At 45.1% G+C, this 13,321-nt stretch overlaps 1 protein-coding gene across 1 annotated transcript in view; it reads right to left on the bottom strand.

Moving 5' to 3' along the window:
• Nucleotides 1-13,321, bottom strand: part of galnt18a (UDP-N-acetyl-alpha-D-galactosamine:polypeptide N-acetylgalactosaminyltransferase 18a) — a gene marked incomplete at its 3' end in the record, with an annotated part of 227,158 nt that overhangs the window by 11,634 nt on the left and 202,203 nt on the right. The window contains exon 10 of the mRNA XM_080736116.1: nt 2,061-2,225. Within this exon, the coding sequence (XP_080592242.1) occupies nt 2,061-2,225 (165 nt within the window). The remainder of the gene's footprint in view (nt 1-2,060; nt 2,226-13,321) is intronic.

Raw genomic sequence — 13,321 nt, forward strand, 5'->3', positions numbered from 1 at the left:
AGAGAGCTATTCTTCTCTGAGGGTGCAGACAGAGAGAGAGAGAGAGAGAGAGAGAGAGAGAGAGAGAGAGAGAGAGAGAGAGAGGAGAGAGAGCGAGAGCGAGAGAGAGAGAGAGAGAGAGAGAGAGAGCGAGAGCGAGAGCGAGAGAGAGAGAGAGAGCGAGAGAGAGAGGAGAGAGGAGAGAGAGAGAGAGAGAGAGAGAGAGAGAGAGCGAGAGAGAGAGAGAGAGAGAGAGAGAGAGAGAGAGAGAGCTGTACTTGCACTCAAGCACACTCAGGGGCGTCACAAGGGGGGGGGGGGGGGGGGGTGGGGGGGGGGGGGGGGGGGGGGGGGGAGTGGGACTGAGTTACTAGGGCCCGAGGTGGAGGGCCTTAATTATTTTATACTTTAGCTATTGAAAAATAGCAGATCTACAAGCTCTCAGCGCGGCACCGAGTGCCGCGCTGCGAGCTTGTAGATCTGCTATTTTTGAAAGTGTGAAAATTTGTGCAAATCTGTATGTATTTTTTAAGCGAACTTTTGTAACTCAAATTTTGATTCTGGAGGGTCCCTGGAACTAAATATTTTGAGATGGGGGACCGTGGCCAACATACATCATTTTGGGGGTCCTTCACATGAAAAAGTTTGAGCACCACTACTGACATAGAAACTTTTTTTTTTCAAAGTTTTAAAAAACCTTTGAAATTGAAATTGATTTGAAATATTCAAAGACTTGCACACATTTTCACAATTTTACAAAATAGCAGATCCACAAGCTCACAGCCCGGCACTCGGTGAGCTTGTAGATCTGCTATTTTTCAATAGTTAAAGCATAAAATAATGCGTAATAATGCATTCCCAGTTCCCCCTATGAAGAACATTCACGGGGGGCCCACAGTGAATCCTTGTACCCAGGGCCCAGAATTCGGTGCGACACCCCTGAGCACACTCATACACACAGAATAGATACACGTCCAGGAGAGCTGCCAGGGGCGTGCATATAATGTACAATCTGCCTTATTCATACTAATTATCCTGCCTCATCTACGGTACTTATCTCGGCTTCTCCTTTGCAAAATGTCATGGCTGAAGACTAGAGTAAAAATAACACAGACGGTTTTTAAAAGTCAGAGACTGTGGACGTGTTGAATGCTAATTAGCCAGCCAAAGCAGATGGAAACTTATGAAATCCTATTGCATGAATGTTCATAAATACATCAAAGATGTGAATTACGCCACGGCACCGACTGGACCTTGGCGAGAAACCAGAAAACGACCAGACCGCTCAAAAATAAACTTGGTAGAGTGAAATACTGTACTAATCCACACACCCCTCATCACAATGATTTGAGATGAGGTGCCGTACGTTCTAGAGACAGAATTTAAATTGAGATGTTCAGAGGTCTATTCAAATGAAGGCAGGGCTATTTAGCAGTTGAACAGTCCAAAAAGCACCGGGCAAATTACTGTCACATAAAAGAATATGCAGAACCAGTTGGAGGTGCAGGTGTAGGAAGAATAAAGCCTGGGATATGATTCTGTTCTGTTCCTGAGGGAGATTGCACAAGGGAACTCTACATATCAATACCTATATGTACTGTGTGCCCCACTTTCACATGTTCTGCGCCCTAAGATCACATGTGCTGAGATCACATGTGCTGTGCCCTGAGATGAGTTTGAGTCCCAGATGAATAAGGGTCTAATGTGAGTCTCTGGTGCTTGTTGGCTGTGCAGCTGCATGTACAGTAGGTATGAGATCAACAATTACTGTTGCTTACATACATGAAGCTAGTTAGCATTTTTTGGGTTTTAGAAATGTTTTTTTTTTACTGATTAGGTGCATGGTCTACCTATGTTATTGTTTTTCTAGATTGATATTCCTATGCATTTGTTATATTGTTGTTGATGTACTGATATATTATCTTTCTTATTATAGTGATGCGTATTGTAAGTCGCTTTGGATTAAAAGCGTCTGCTAAATGCCTAAACTGTAAACTGTGCTAATACTGTACCCGTGCAATTTATCTACCGTATGTAAGTAAGTGATATGCATACATAGGTGCATTTCCGGCATGCATTACCTGAGTGAAAGTCCAGGTGAGTTTCATGTGCTTGTTGGCCGCATAGCTGCACTCCAGCAGTCTGGGCCGGCTGTTTACATCCACCAGACACTTATTGTCATCATCATCAATGGTTGGACTCAGCACTCCTAGATGGAGCTGCTGGGAGCTGGTGTAGTACACATTCTGCACAGACAAAAAAAAAGACAAAAAAAAGTAGTGAGTATAAAAGCCTGCATACACTTAAGGGCCTTTTCCACCGGCAAAGAACCGGTTCTGGTTCTTTCTCCCACCTATGGGATGAACCAGAGCCAGAGGTGAGCTTTTCCACCGAGAACCGGAGTTGGTTCTGAACCCTAAAAGTTGGTTCCGAACGGGAACCAAAAAATCCTTGGTTCCTCTGGTTCAATCATTGGTTCAATCTGGTGGAAACGCAAGCCGGTTCGCAAGAACGAACCAAGGTTCCAAGAACTGGTTCTGGAACCGGTTCTTTGCCGGTGGAAAAGGCCCCTTAGTTGCATTTGCCGGAGTCGCGCAACAAAAATTAGGTGTCACACTGTTGTTTTGCTTGTACTGGCTATTTTTGGTGCGCAACACCAACGTACAAATGAGTACAACTCAACCTTTCATGTAGATATTATTTCACTTTGCTCTCATTTGCTTCTTTTTGTTGAGCGTGTCATGCTATTTTTAATTACATTCTAAGTCATGTTGTGACCCGAGTTCTAATTTGCTCTCATTTTGAGAGTATATTGGTTTATGCCTCCGCTGCAGAATTTGCCATAATTCTGCATTCTAGGCTTTTTTATCTCTTGGATGAAATAAATAGGGAGGGGATTCTGCATCTGGAGTGATTACAAAGAAAACCAGGAGGGAAGAGGAAGGGGAGTGGATGATGCCGAGCAAAAGATGAAGGAAGGTGGAAAGGAGATGGTTTAGGAAAAACAAACCGTGGCAAATTACAAGATGAATACGTTTTAATACTTGGAATTCCCTTTCTCTGCCTGGGGAAGTGCTGCCTGCTGCTACAGCTACAAAGTAGGCAACCTGACTGCAAACAGTTTTTTTTTATGTAAATCTCTCACTTATTCAAGCTATTTTCTTTCCATTTTCAATTTGCTGGCTCCACTTAATCTTCAGAATGTCAGCCAAAGTCCCATTTATAGAATATTTGCCATGCTCATTTACAATGTTAAACCACATTTCATATTTCCAAATAACAAAGTGATGTGGGTAAATAACAAAGGTATGTAGGGAATATTTCCACATAAATAATATTCTTGCACAACGATAATTTAGTCTAAGACAAGATGAGGAAAAATACAGCTCATCGCAATAACAATAAGTCCATTCTAGAAGAGAAAGTAGATTAACTAAGCCACTGGACAGTACTAAAATTAAGATGTCCATACTGTAACTCCTTTTGAATTGCAGATCATTTTATTACTAGGGCTGAATGAGTATTATCAACTAAGAGTTAGCCACATTGACAGTTCATCTGGAGTCTAAAAGATACAGTATGATATGCAGCATGGAAATTAGTTATAAATAACATCCAGAAAGTGCTAAAAGAAAAGGTAGGGAGGTAGGGAAGGAGGTAGGTAGGTAGGTAGGTAGGTAGGTAGGTAGGTAGGTAGGTAGGGTTATATTCATCCCTGAGGAGAAATGAAGGTGTTACACACATAATAAATTAAAGAAAAGAAACCATCTAAAATAGCCTAGGCCAGGGGTCTTCAATGTTTTCAGGCCAAGGACCCCTTAGTTGAGAGAGAGAGATGAAACAGGGACCCCCACAACCTTTTCATACATTCCATATACAGTAGTTTCATTGTTTGACAGCACAATCATCAGTGTATTTTGGATTCATGTCAATTTGTGTTTTCAGATATTTAACCACTTGAACCGTCAATACTTAATAAACTTGACCTTTCCCTCTCTACTTAGCCTGCTCTTTTTCCCTTCTACACCAAACTTCTTTGACAAAAATAGTAGATCTACAAGCTCACAACGCCTCGCAGCGAGGCATTGTGAGCTTGTAGATCTGTTATTTTTGGCTAAGGTTCTCAGAATATGGACACTAGGGTTCAAGTGGTCAATATCAAAAAGGAGAAAAAAAGTTTCTATCACACAAAGATTTGGAGGACCACCTGCAGTAACTCTGAGGACCCCTTAGGGGTCCCGGACCCCCTGTTGAAGACACTTGGCCTCGGCATCTAAGCATAGTCAACCAACAATATTAAAAACGACCAATGGCTTGAATTCAGCATCTCCATCCGAATCAGCCTGATCAACCCTAACCAGATGAGGAGTTGTACAGTCTTATTGCTGCAGGCAGAGAAGAGCTCCCACAGTGCTCCTTCTCGCAACGTGGGAGTAACAGTCTGTTGCTAAAAGAGCTTCTCTGCCCTGTCACAGTGTCATGGAGGGGGGAGAGAGATGTACATTGTTGCAAATGCCATCTCTGCATGTGGTTATATTTGTAAAATTATAATTTTGATATTTGGTAGCCTGGGGCATGTTCACAAAATGTGTGTCCGTGGACTCCAACTGGCTGGACTGGCAAAAAAGCAGCAAAACAATTATCTAAGTTCTGCTCTATGTCTGCCATCGTTGGCAGTCACATTATATGGAAAAGACGGTGCCATCTACTGTATACCCATAGCCTAATGGTTTCTTGATCTGCCCTATAGCCTAAGGAAGGACATTGTGAACATGATCTTTTGCGCTACTGCATTGAACCTTATTACTATTGGATTTTGATGATTTATGTCTCTAATCGTAATCCAATAAAGGAATTAAAATGTGTGTATGCATGTGTGTGTGTGTGTGTGTGTGTGTGTGTGTGTGTGTGTGTGTGTGTGTGTGTGTGTGTGTGTGTGTGTGTGTGTGCGTGCGTGCGTGCGTGCGTGCGTGCGTGCGTGCGTGCGTGTGTATAAATGCAAATCTTAGGGGCTTATGATCCCTTGGTGAGAGTGACAATTCTGCTAGGTGTGTACATGCATGTGTGCATGTGCATTTCTGCTAATGTGTGGGTACATGCTCTTTCTCCATTTTCCTCTAACTGAAACAGCCCCCCAAAACTGCTCTGTAGCTGTGAGTATCTGTGCATGTGGAGAAGAGAGTATGTGTGCATGTGGAGAAGAGAGTATGTGTGCATGTGGAGAAGAGAGTATGTGTGCACGTGGAGAAGAGAGTATGTGTGCATGTGGAGAAGAGAGTATGTGTGCACGTGGAGAAGAGAGTATGTGTGCATGTGGAGAAGAGAGTATGTGTGCATGTGGAGAAGAGAGTATGTGTGCATGTGGAGAAGAGAGTATGTGTGCATGTGGAGAAGAGAGTATGTGTGCATGTGGAGAAGAGAGTATGTGTATGTGGAGAGGAGAGTATGTGTGCATGTGGAGAAGAGAGTATGTGTGCATGTGGAGAAGAGAGTATGTGTATGTGGAGAGGAGAGTATGTGTGCATGTGGAGAAGAGAGTATGTGTGCATGTGGAGAAGAGAGTATGTGTGCATGTGGAGAAGAGAGTATGTGTGCATGTGGAGAAGAGAGTATGTGTATGTGGAGAGGAGAGTATGTGTGCATGTGGAGAAGAGAGTATGTGTGCATGTGGAGAAGAGAGTATGTGTATGTGGAGAGGAGAGTATGTGTGCATGTGGAGAAGAGAGTATGTGTATGTGGAGAGGAGAGTATGTGTGCATGTGGAGAAGAGAGTATGTGTGCATGTGGAGAAGAGAGTATGTGTATGTGGAGAGGAGAGTATGTGTGCATGTGGAGAAGAGAGTATGTGTATGTGGAGAGGAGAGTATGTGTGCATGTGGAGAAGAGAGTATGTGTGCATGTGGAGAGGAGAGTATGTGTGCATGTGGAGAAGAGAGTATGTGTATGTGGAGAAGAGAGTATGTGTGCATGTGGAGAAGAGAGTATGTGTATGTGGAGAGGAGAGTATGTGTGCATGTGGAGAAGAGAGTATGTGTGCATGTGGAGAAGAGAGTATGTGTATGTGGAGAGGAGAGTATGTGTGCATGTGGAGAAGAGAGTATGTGTGCATGTGGAGAAGAGAGTATGTGTATGTGGAGAGGAGAGTATGTGTGCATGTGGAGAAGAGAGTATGTGTGCATGTGGAGAAGAGAGTATGTGTATGTGGAGAGGAGAGTATGTGTGCATGTGGAGAAGAGAGTATGTGTGCATGTGGAGAAGAGAGTATGTGTGCACGTGGAGAAGAGAGTATGTGTGCATGTGGAGAGGAGAGTATGTGTGCATGTGGAGAAGAGAGTATGTGTGCATGTGGAGAAGAGAGTATGTGTATGTGGAGAAGAGAGTATGTGTGCATGTGGAGAAGAGAGTATGTGTGCATGTGGAGAAGAGAGTATGTGTGCATGTGGAGAGGAGAGTATGTGTGCATGTGGAGAAGAGAGTATGTGCATGTGGAGAAGAGAGTATGTGTATGTGGAGAAGAGAGTATGTGTGCATGTGGAGAAGAGAGTATGTGTATGTGGAGAAGAGAGTATGTGTGCATGTGGAGAAGAGAGTATGTGTGCATGTGGAGAAGAGAGTATGTGTGCATGTGGAGAGGAGAGTATGTGTGTATGTGGAGAAGAGAGTATGTGTGCATGTGGAGAAGAGAGTATGTGTGCATGTGGAGAAGAGAGTATGTGTGCTGTGCATGTGGAGAAGAGAGTATGTGTGCTTTGCGTGTGGAGAGGAGAGTGTGGAGCTCAAAGCAAGTAAGGGATGACAATGTGACCGTCTCTGTGCAGCAGGACGCTTTTAGATAGAAAGCCATTATCACAGTGCAGAGCAGCCAGACAGCCTCTAAGCTGCTGTTGTTTAAAAAACAATCTGAGAGACAGCAGCAGAAATACAGTCAATGTGAACTCACACAGTGAAATCCTCAGTGTTCTTTTAACTCTGAGAGGGTGAAACTGGACCCAAATGGACCAGCAAAGTGAAGGGCTTTTACTGCCCGTTCATGTGCATTTGAGTGTTCGTTTTTGGAGTGCTTGTGTGTGGTTACACGTCTCCATGCCGACATGTCTCCTTTCCGAAATCTAACCCTATCCCTAACCTCTATGGAAGTGTTGTCACTCCGACAATAAGAAGTCAATGTCGGAATGGAGAGCACCCCACCTTGTGTGTGTGTGTGTGTGTGTGTGTGTGTGTGTGTGTGTGTGTGTGTGTGTGTGTGTGTGTGTGTGCGTGCGCGCAAGATGTACACATTTGCGCACGTGTGTGTGTGTGGGAGAGGGGGGCGCGTGCGGGTACGTGCGTGCATGTTTGTGCACGCATGAGTACTTGTGTATCATCGTTGTGTGTGTATGTGCCTGAGTGCTAATAGCAGCTATTTTACTCACATCTGTCAATATATCGAGGCTGGGCTCCCAACAGAGCAGCTTAATGCTATCTCCTTTCCTGTCACGGCTCCTTAAAACCTCTACTAGAAGGATTAGTATCAATGCCATGTCAGAGAGACGCTAATCTCTCTTGACAGATGTACACATTTGCAAAAGCCTGCTTTTCAGCGCTTTTATACAGCTATTACTTTATTAGATAGGAGAGTGTAGAGAGGTGAGACGTCGATGGCAAAGAGAGAGGGAAGACAGGCGAGACCAGACCCCGGTAGTCGGATTTGAACCTGGGTCCTCGCAACTCAAAAGGACCATGTGGTTATTGCTCTAACTCAGTGTTTCTCAACCACTGTGCCCCTTGAAACTGCTTGAAAGCATTTTAAAAATGATTTAAACTAGTGAAAACAGCCGATCTACAAGCACTTGTAGATCTTCTGTTTTCACTACTGTTGTGCGACAGCCTTGTATGATGAAGCAGGGCTTTACTTTGCGAAGAAACGTACACATTTGAAACTTGGAGATACAAGGTTTCTTCCCGACAGTGACGATATTTACACCCCTGTATTATGTTGGTGTGCCCATGGATTATTGGGACATGAAAAGTGTACCCATGCAGAAAAAAGGTTAAGAAACACTGCTCTAACTGACACTCAGCTTTTTTTTATATGTGACGTTTTAGAGACAACATTTTGATTTGTGATCCAATGCAAAATTGTCATGCTGCTATTTTTAACCTCCTGTGCATACCTGCTACTATATTCCATTATGCATATGCAGATTACTTGACCTGTTTCTGTTTCTATCCTGTTTTGTTTCCTTGCTTCTCCTTCTCCCTCTATTCTATTCTTCTTCTCCTTTCTGAAAAATACATAAATGATGGAGCCTGTACAAAAAGAAGTCAATCATTTCACCCACTTCTTTACGCCTATACCTGTGATGTGACAAAGCTGATGATGATTCTGTTTGAATTATTTTATACTTTAGCTATTGCAGATATACAAGCTAAAAGTGTGGCACCGAGTGTCGTGCTGCGAGCTTGTAGATCTGTCAAACCTTTGAATATATATTTTTCAAAACAAACCTTTGTAACTAAAATCTCTGTTTCTGGTGGTCCCTAGAACAACATATTTTGAGATGAGAGAAAATAGCAGATCTACAAGCTTGCGGCACCGAGTGCCACGATGTGAGCTTGTATATCTGCTATTTTTAATAGTTAAAGCATAAAATAATGGTTAAAGTGGTTCAAATGTAATGAGACATGGATGCGTTCGAGGTTAAAGAGAATACCTGGCCAATAGGGCAATGACACTAAGTTCATTTTACGGTATATACAATATACAGTGTGTACACACACACACACACACACACACACACACACACACACACACACACACACACACACACACACACACACACACACACACACACACACACACACACACACACACACACACACACACACACACACGCACACACACACACACACACACACACACACACACATCCGGTCGAGTCATACCAAAGACTAAATGGTACCCATGCCTCCCTGCTTGCCACTCAGCATCAAGGGTTGGATGGGAGGCATGACATTCTAGCGTGATGTCCAGGAGGTGTTCTTGTACATAAAGCTGCCTCACGCTACAGAAACCTAAGACCTATGGGCCGCCTGGGTCAGGAAGCGCTGCTTCCCCAGGCTACTTACTTAATTACTTACTCACCAGACATTTCAAGCTTTCATAGCCAAAGGTGCTTTGGTTTTGTGATGCCATTTATGTAACAGCATGAGCTATGCATAGACATATATAGTTCAGGAGACGATCACTTGGGTTAAGATATACTTTATTGACCAGAATGAAGCAGAAAGCAAGCATCACACAACATGGCATATTGAGCACCCTACTATAGCGACAGCATAGAATCTAAGCCTATATCTAAGCGCATAGTATTGGCAGTCTACCTTAGCTCTACTATAAGACAGCATAGAATCTATAGCCTAAGTTAGCATGGTTTGGCATGGGGTTCTGCCTCGGGCCATGGCTCGCTGAACCCACGATCCTCATGTTACCATGAGCATCGAGGGCATAATCTAATTACAGCGAGCCCTGGCCCGATACCCCCCGAGGGGGATCTAAGGCAGAACCTGAAGGTGGCGCTGGGGTGGTGGCGGGGCAGTGCTATGCAATGAGACTGAGTCCCACCATCTGACTTCCCTAAGAACTATGGGTAAGGGGGGGGGCAGGACCTAGTGACCCACCCCCCTCCGCGCGCGCGCTCCCTTGGGACCGCCCCCTGAACTCGCTTTGATTCTTACGAATCGTCGCACTATTTCAGGAGACGATCACTTGGGTTAAGATATACTTTATTGACCAGAATGAAGCAGAAAGCAAGCATCACACAACATGGCATATTGAGCACCCTACTATAGCGACAGCATAGAATCTAAGCCTATATCTAAGCGCATAGTATTGGCAGTCTACCTTAGCTCTACTATAAGACAGCATAGAATCTATAGCCTAAGTTAGCATGGTTTGGCATGGGGTTCTGCCTCGGGCCATGGCTCGCTGAACCCACGATCCTCATGTTACCATGAGCATCGAGGGCATAATCTAATTACAGCGAGCCCTGGCCCGATACCCCCCAAAACTACAAACCCCCAAAGCACGCCAAAATCTCAGAATCCCATGCCAGTGCTAGCCAATATTACTAAGCAAAATATTAAGCAATGATATTGGCAGCTTGCCAAAACGCTATAAGTACTGCTAAAATAATTTAATAATTAAGAATGTTAGCATCTGCAGACCGAACCCAACGGTGAGGAAAGGTGGTACTGCTGACTATAACTATATACTGCAATCTGACTGAAGCCATACTAAACACCCTAGAGAAAACGGAAGCAGCAAAATGGACGTATATATATATAGACAGCAGAACCAAAAGCAGCGATGAAACCTTTAATTCATATAACTACAGCGTCATACAGCTTCACATCCTACCTAACTAACACCCCAGCAACCACCTAGCTTTTGCATGATAGAATTTATAACTCGCAGCGATGCATAAACAGACGAACACACCTATCAATAATGCCAATCCTGTATAGATAACAGCCCACGCCCTATCGATGACGCCGCGACCTCACAGCTGATCGGAGAGAGTCTGTTCGATTGCCGTCTTGATTACTCCAGCTGGGCCCCGTGATTGCTCATCAGTCTCTGTGCGTGCAGGATTTCAGGTTTGCAGAATCTGATGTAGCGCACGTAGGCCGCCGATGACCATCTGCCCAGCGATTTAAGGGTAGCCGAGGGCACCAACAACGCTGCCGTAGTAGCCGCTCCAATCCTTAGGGAGTGAGGAGTGTGGAGTAACGGTGAGAGGCCGCAGCTTTGGCAAATCTCTCTCAGTTTGGTGCTGAACCAGGCGCGCGTCATTGGGCGTCCGCCGTCCGTGCGAAACAGGGGCTCATTCAGCGAAGACATCGGGCGGACCGCCAGGTATTTGAGCATGGAGGTGAAAGGACAAAACACAGTGTTAGTTCTTGCTACCACGACTGGGGTGCCTTCACTAAATTTATCATTTTTTGAATGCTTTAGCAGAATGGTATAATGCGTGGGCTGCATAGATAGATCAGAAAAACAGAGATCCCTAGTTGGATCAAAAGCCAGTGAGTTTGCTGTGTATTCCCCGCACCTAAGAAAAGCATAGAAAGCCATTAGAAGCACTGCTTCTAGCAAGAGATTATCATACTGAGAATACATGCCTCCCCTTAACTTCCCCACCATCCCGTGCAACACCGTGATAGTAATGGGTAATCTGCGGTCATTGCCTTGTGCTTGATCTTTTTTGAGACCGCTGAGCAGGAGCTGGATGGCCGGGTTACTTAAAATGCTTGGGACGGTAGGTTCGAGGCAACGCAGGTGGAATTGCACGCCCGAAATGAGCGCCTTGATAGAAGGGGCCTGTAATTTCCTAGACTCATACGAGTGTACAATAAATGCGCAGATCAGGGGAATATTAAGTGGGAGGGGGGGACATGTGAACCTGGCACAAAAAGAACGAAAGAACCACCATGCAGAATCATATGCTTTAATTGTACTGGGCGCCAGCCCTTTCCTCATGTACTTCGCGGCAGCATCCATGAGGTAGGCCAGAGGCCTTTCCTGGCCTAATCCAGTACCAGCTCCGAGAAAGCTGGAACTTGCCAGCCGAGCTCCGCCGCTCCTGGGCACAGCGTGCGGAACTCCTGGAATTTAAAGCGGGACAGCGCATCAGCAATGCTGTTTTCTTTCCCCGGAATAAAGACTGCCTGAATAATGAAATTACCCTGGAGGCATAGCCAGGTAAGGCGTCTTACAAATTTATTAATCATAGCAATCGACGAGCGGCCCTTGTTAATGACCTGCACCGTTGCTTCATTATCACACAGGACGCATATCCGTTTGCGAGCCCACTCGCCTCCCCAGAGAGATGCTGCCGCTACTATCGGATAAATCTCATACAAAGCAGTAGATTTACATACAGAAGGTAAGTCATTAAATTCCTTTGGCCACCTGCTGGCAAACCACTCCCCGTTGCAATAACCCCCGAACCCCACGGACAGGGCTGCGTCCGTGAAGAATTGCATAGACTCTGGTGATTCTATCTCTGAATTATAGAAAAACGAAATACCGTTCCACTGCTCTAGGAAAAGCGCCCAAAATTTAAGATCCGAGCGGCTCCCCTCGTCTAACTCTATCATGTCTTTCATCTCCTTTTTTGATTTTGACAGGTCGATAAGCCGGGAAACGAAGGAGCGGCCCTGGGGAATGATGCGCATAGCGAAATTTAAATGGCCTAAGAGAGACAATAATTCCCTTTTTTCTGCCTGTGTTTTGTCTAAAAAAGACTTTACGAGTCCCCTAATGCGCACCAATTTTTCTGCTGGTAGGGCCGCCTGCATGCGCACGCTATCAAGCATAATGCCCAAAAATTCGATGCGAGTCGCCGGCCCCACTGTTTTCTCTTCGGATAATGGTACGCCTAGAGAATTGAATACATGACGTACAATGGAAATGCACCTTGCCGGAGGCGCCGACGCGTAATCAATAGTGAGGAAATCGTCTAACAGGTGCAAAACGAAAGGGAGTTTGTACTCGTTATACAGAACCCAGCACAACGCTTCTGACAAAGTGTCAAAAATCCTCGGGCTGCTGCGGCACCCGAAGGTCAGTTTAACCGCAAAATAGAATTTAGAGCGCCATTGAATTCCGAACAGGTGCCACTGCGAGGGGTGGAGAGGCATCACTTTAAATGCATCCACTATGTCCGCTTTTGCCAGCCAGGCCCCCGGCCCCGCACTTTTGATCATTTGAATAGCGTTATCTATTGATGCGTAAAAAAGAGAAAACGGCGCTAGCGGAATCAAGCTATTAATGCTAGGAGTGGGGCTGTTATGGGGCGCGGACAGGTCAAATATGAGGCGCTTTTTTCCCGAATATTTCCTTGTCGCTACTCCTATCGGGCTGACTCTGAACAGGCTAAAAAGAGACCTAGCGAACGGACCGATTAAGTGACCTTTCTTAACTTCCTTCCCTAGGAGCTCGTCAACTACTTCGGGCTCTGCCAGCGCAGACCTGAGGTTTGGACACACAAATGATGTTTTTGGTAGCCAGCATAGCCCTGCTAAAAACCCCCGCATTAGCCCCACAATCAAATATTTAACCCAGCATCTGTTTGGGTGTTCAGAAAGAGCAGCAGTAAGAGCCGGGACATCCACGGGAGTTGATGGGTGATTCTCTTTAATTATTTCCCACTCTTGGGCGTTGGGCGAGACCTCCTGGGACAGACCGACCGGGGATGGTTGTCCGCGCACCAACTGCAAATATGCATGTATTTACAATGTGGAAAGGTACATACGTTCTCATTAAATTGAATGCAAATGGGAACTTTACGATTGGGAT

The sequence above is a fragment of the Nannobrachium achirus genome, assembly GCF_963921795.1.
Source record: "Nannobrachium achirus genome assembly, chromosome: 11".
Classification (NCBI taxonomy): Eukaryota; Metazoa; Chordata; class Actinopteri; order Myctophiformes; family Myctophidae; genus Nannobrachium; species Nannobrachium achirus.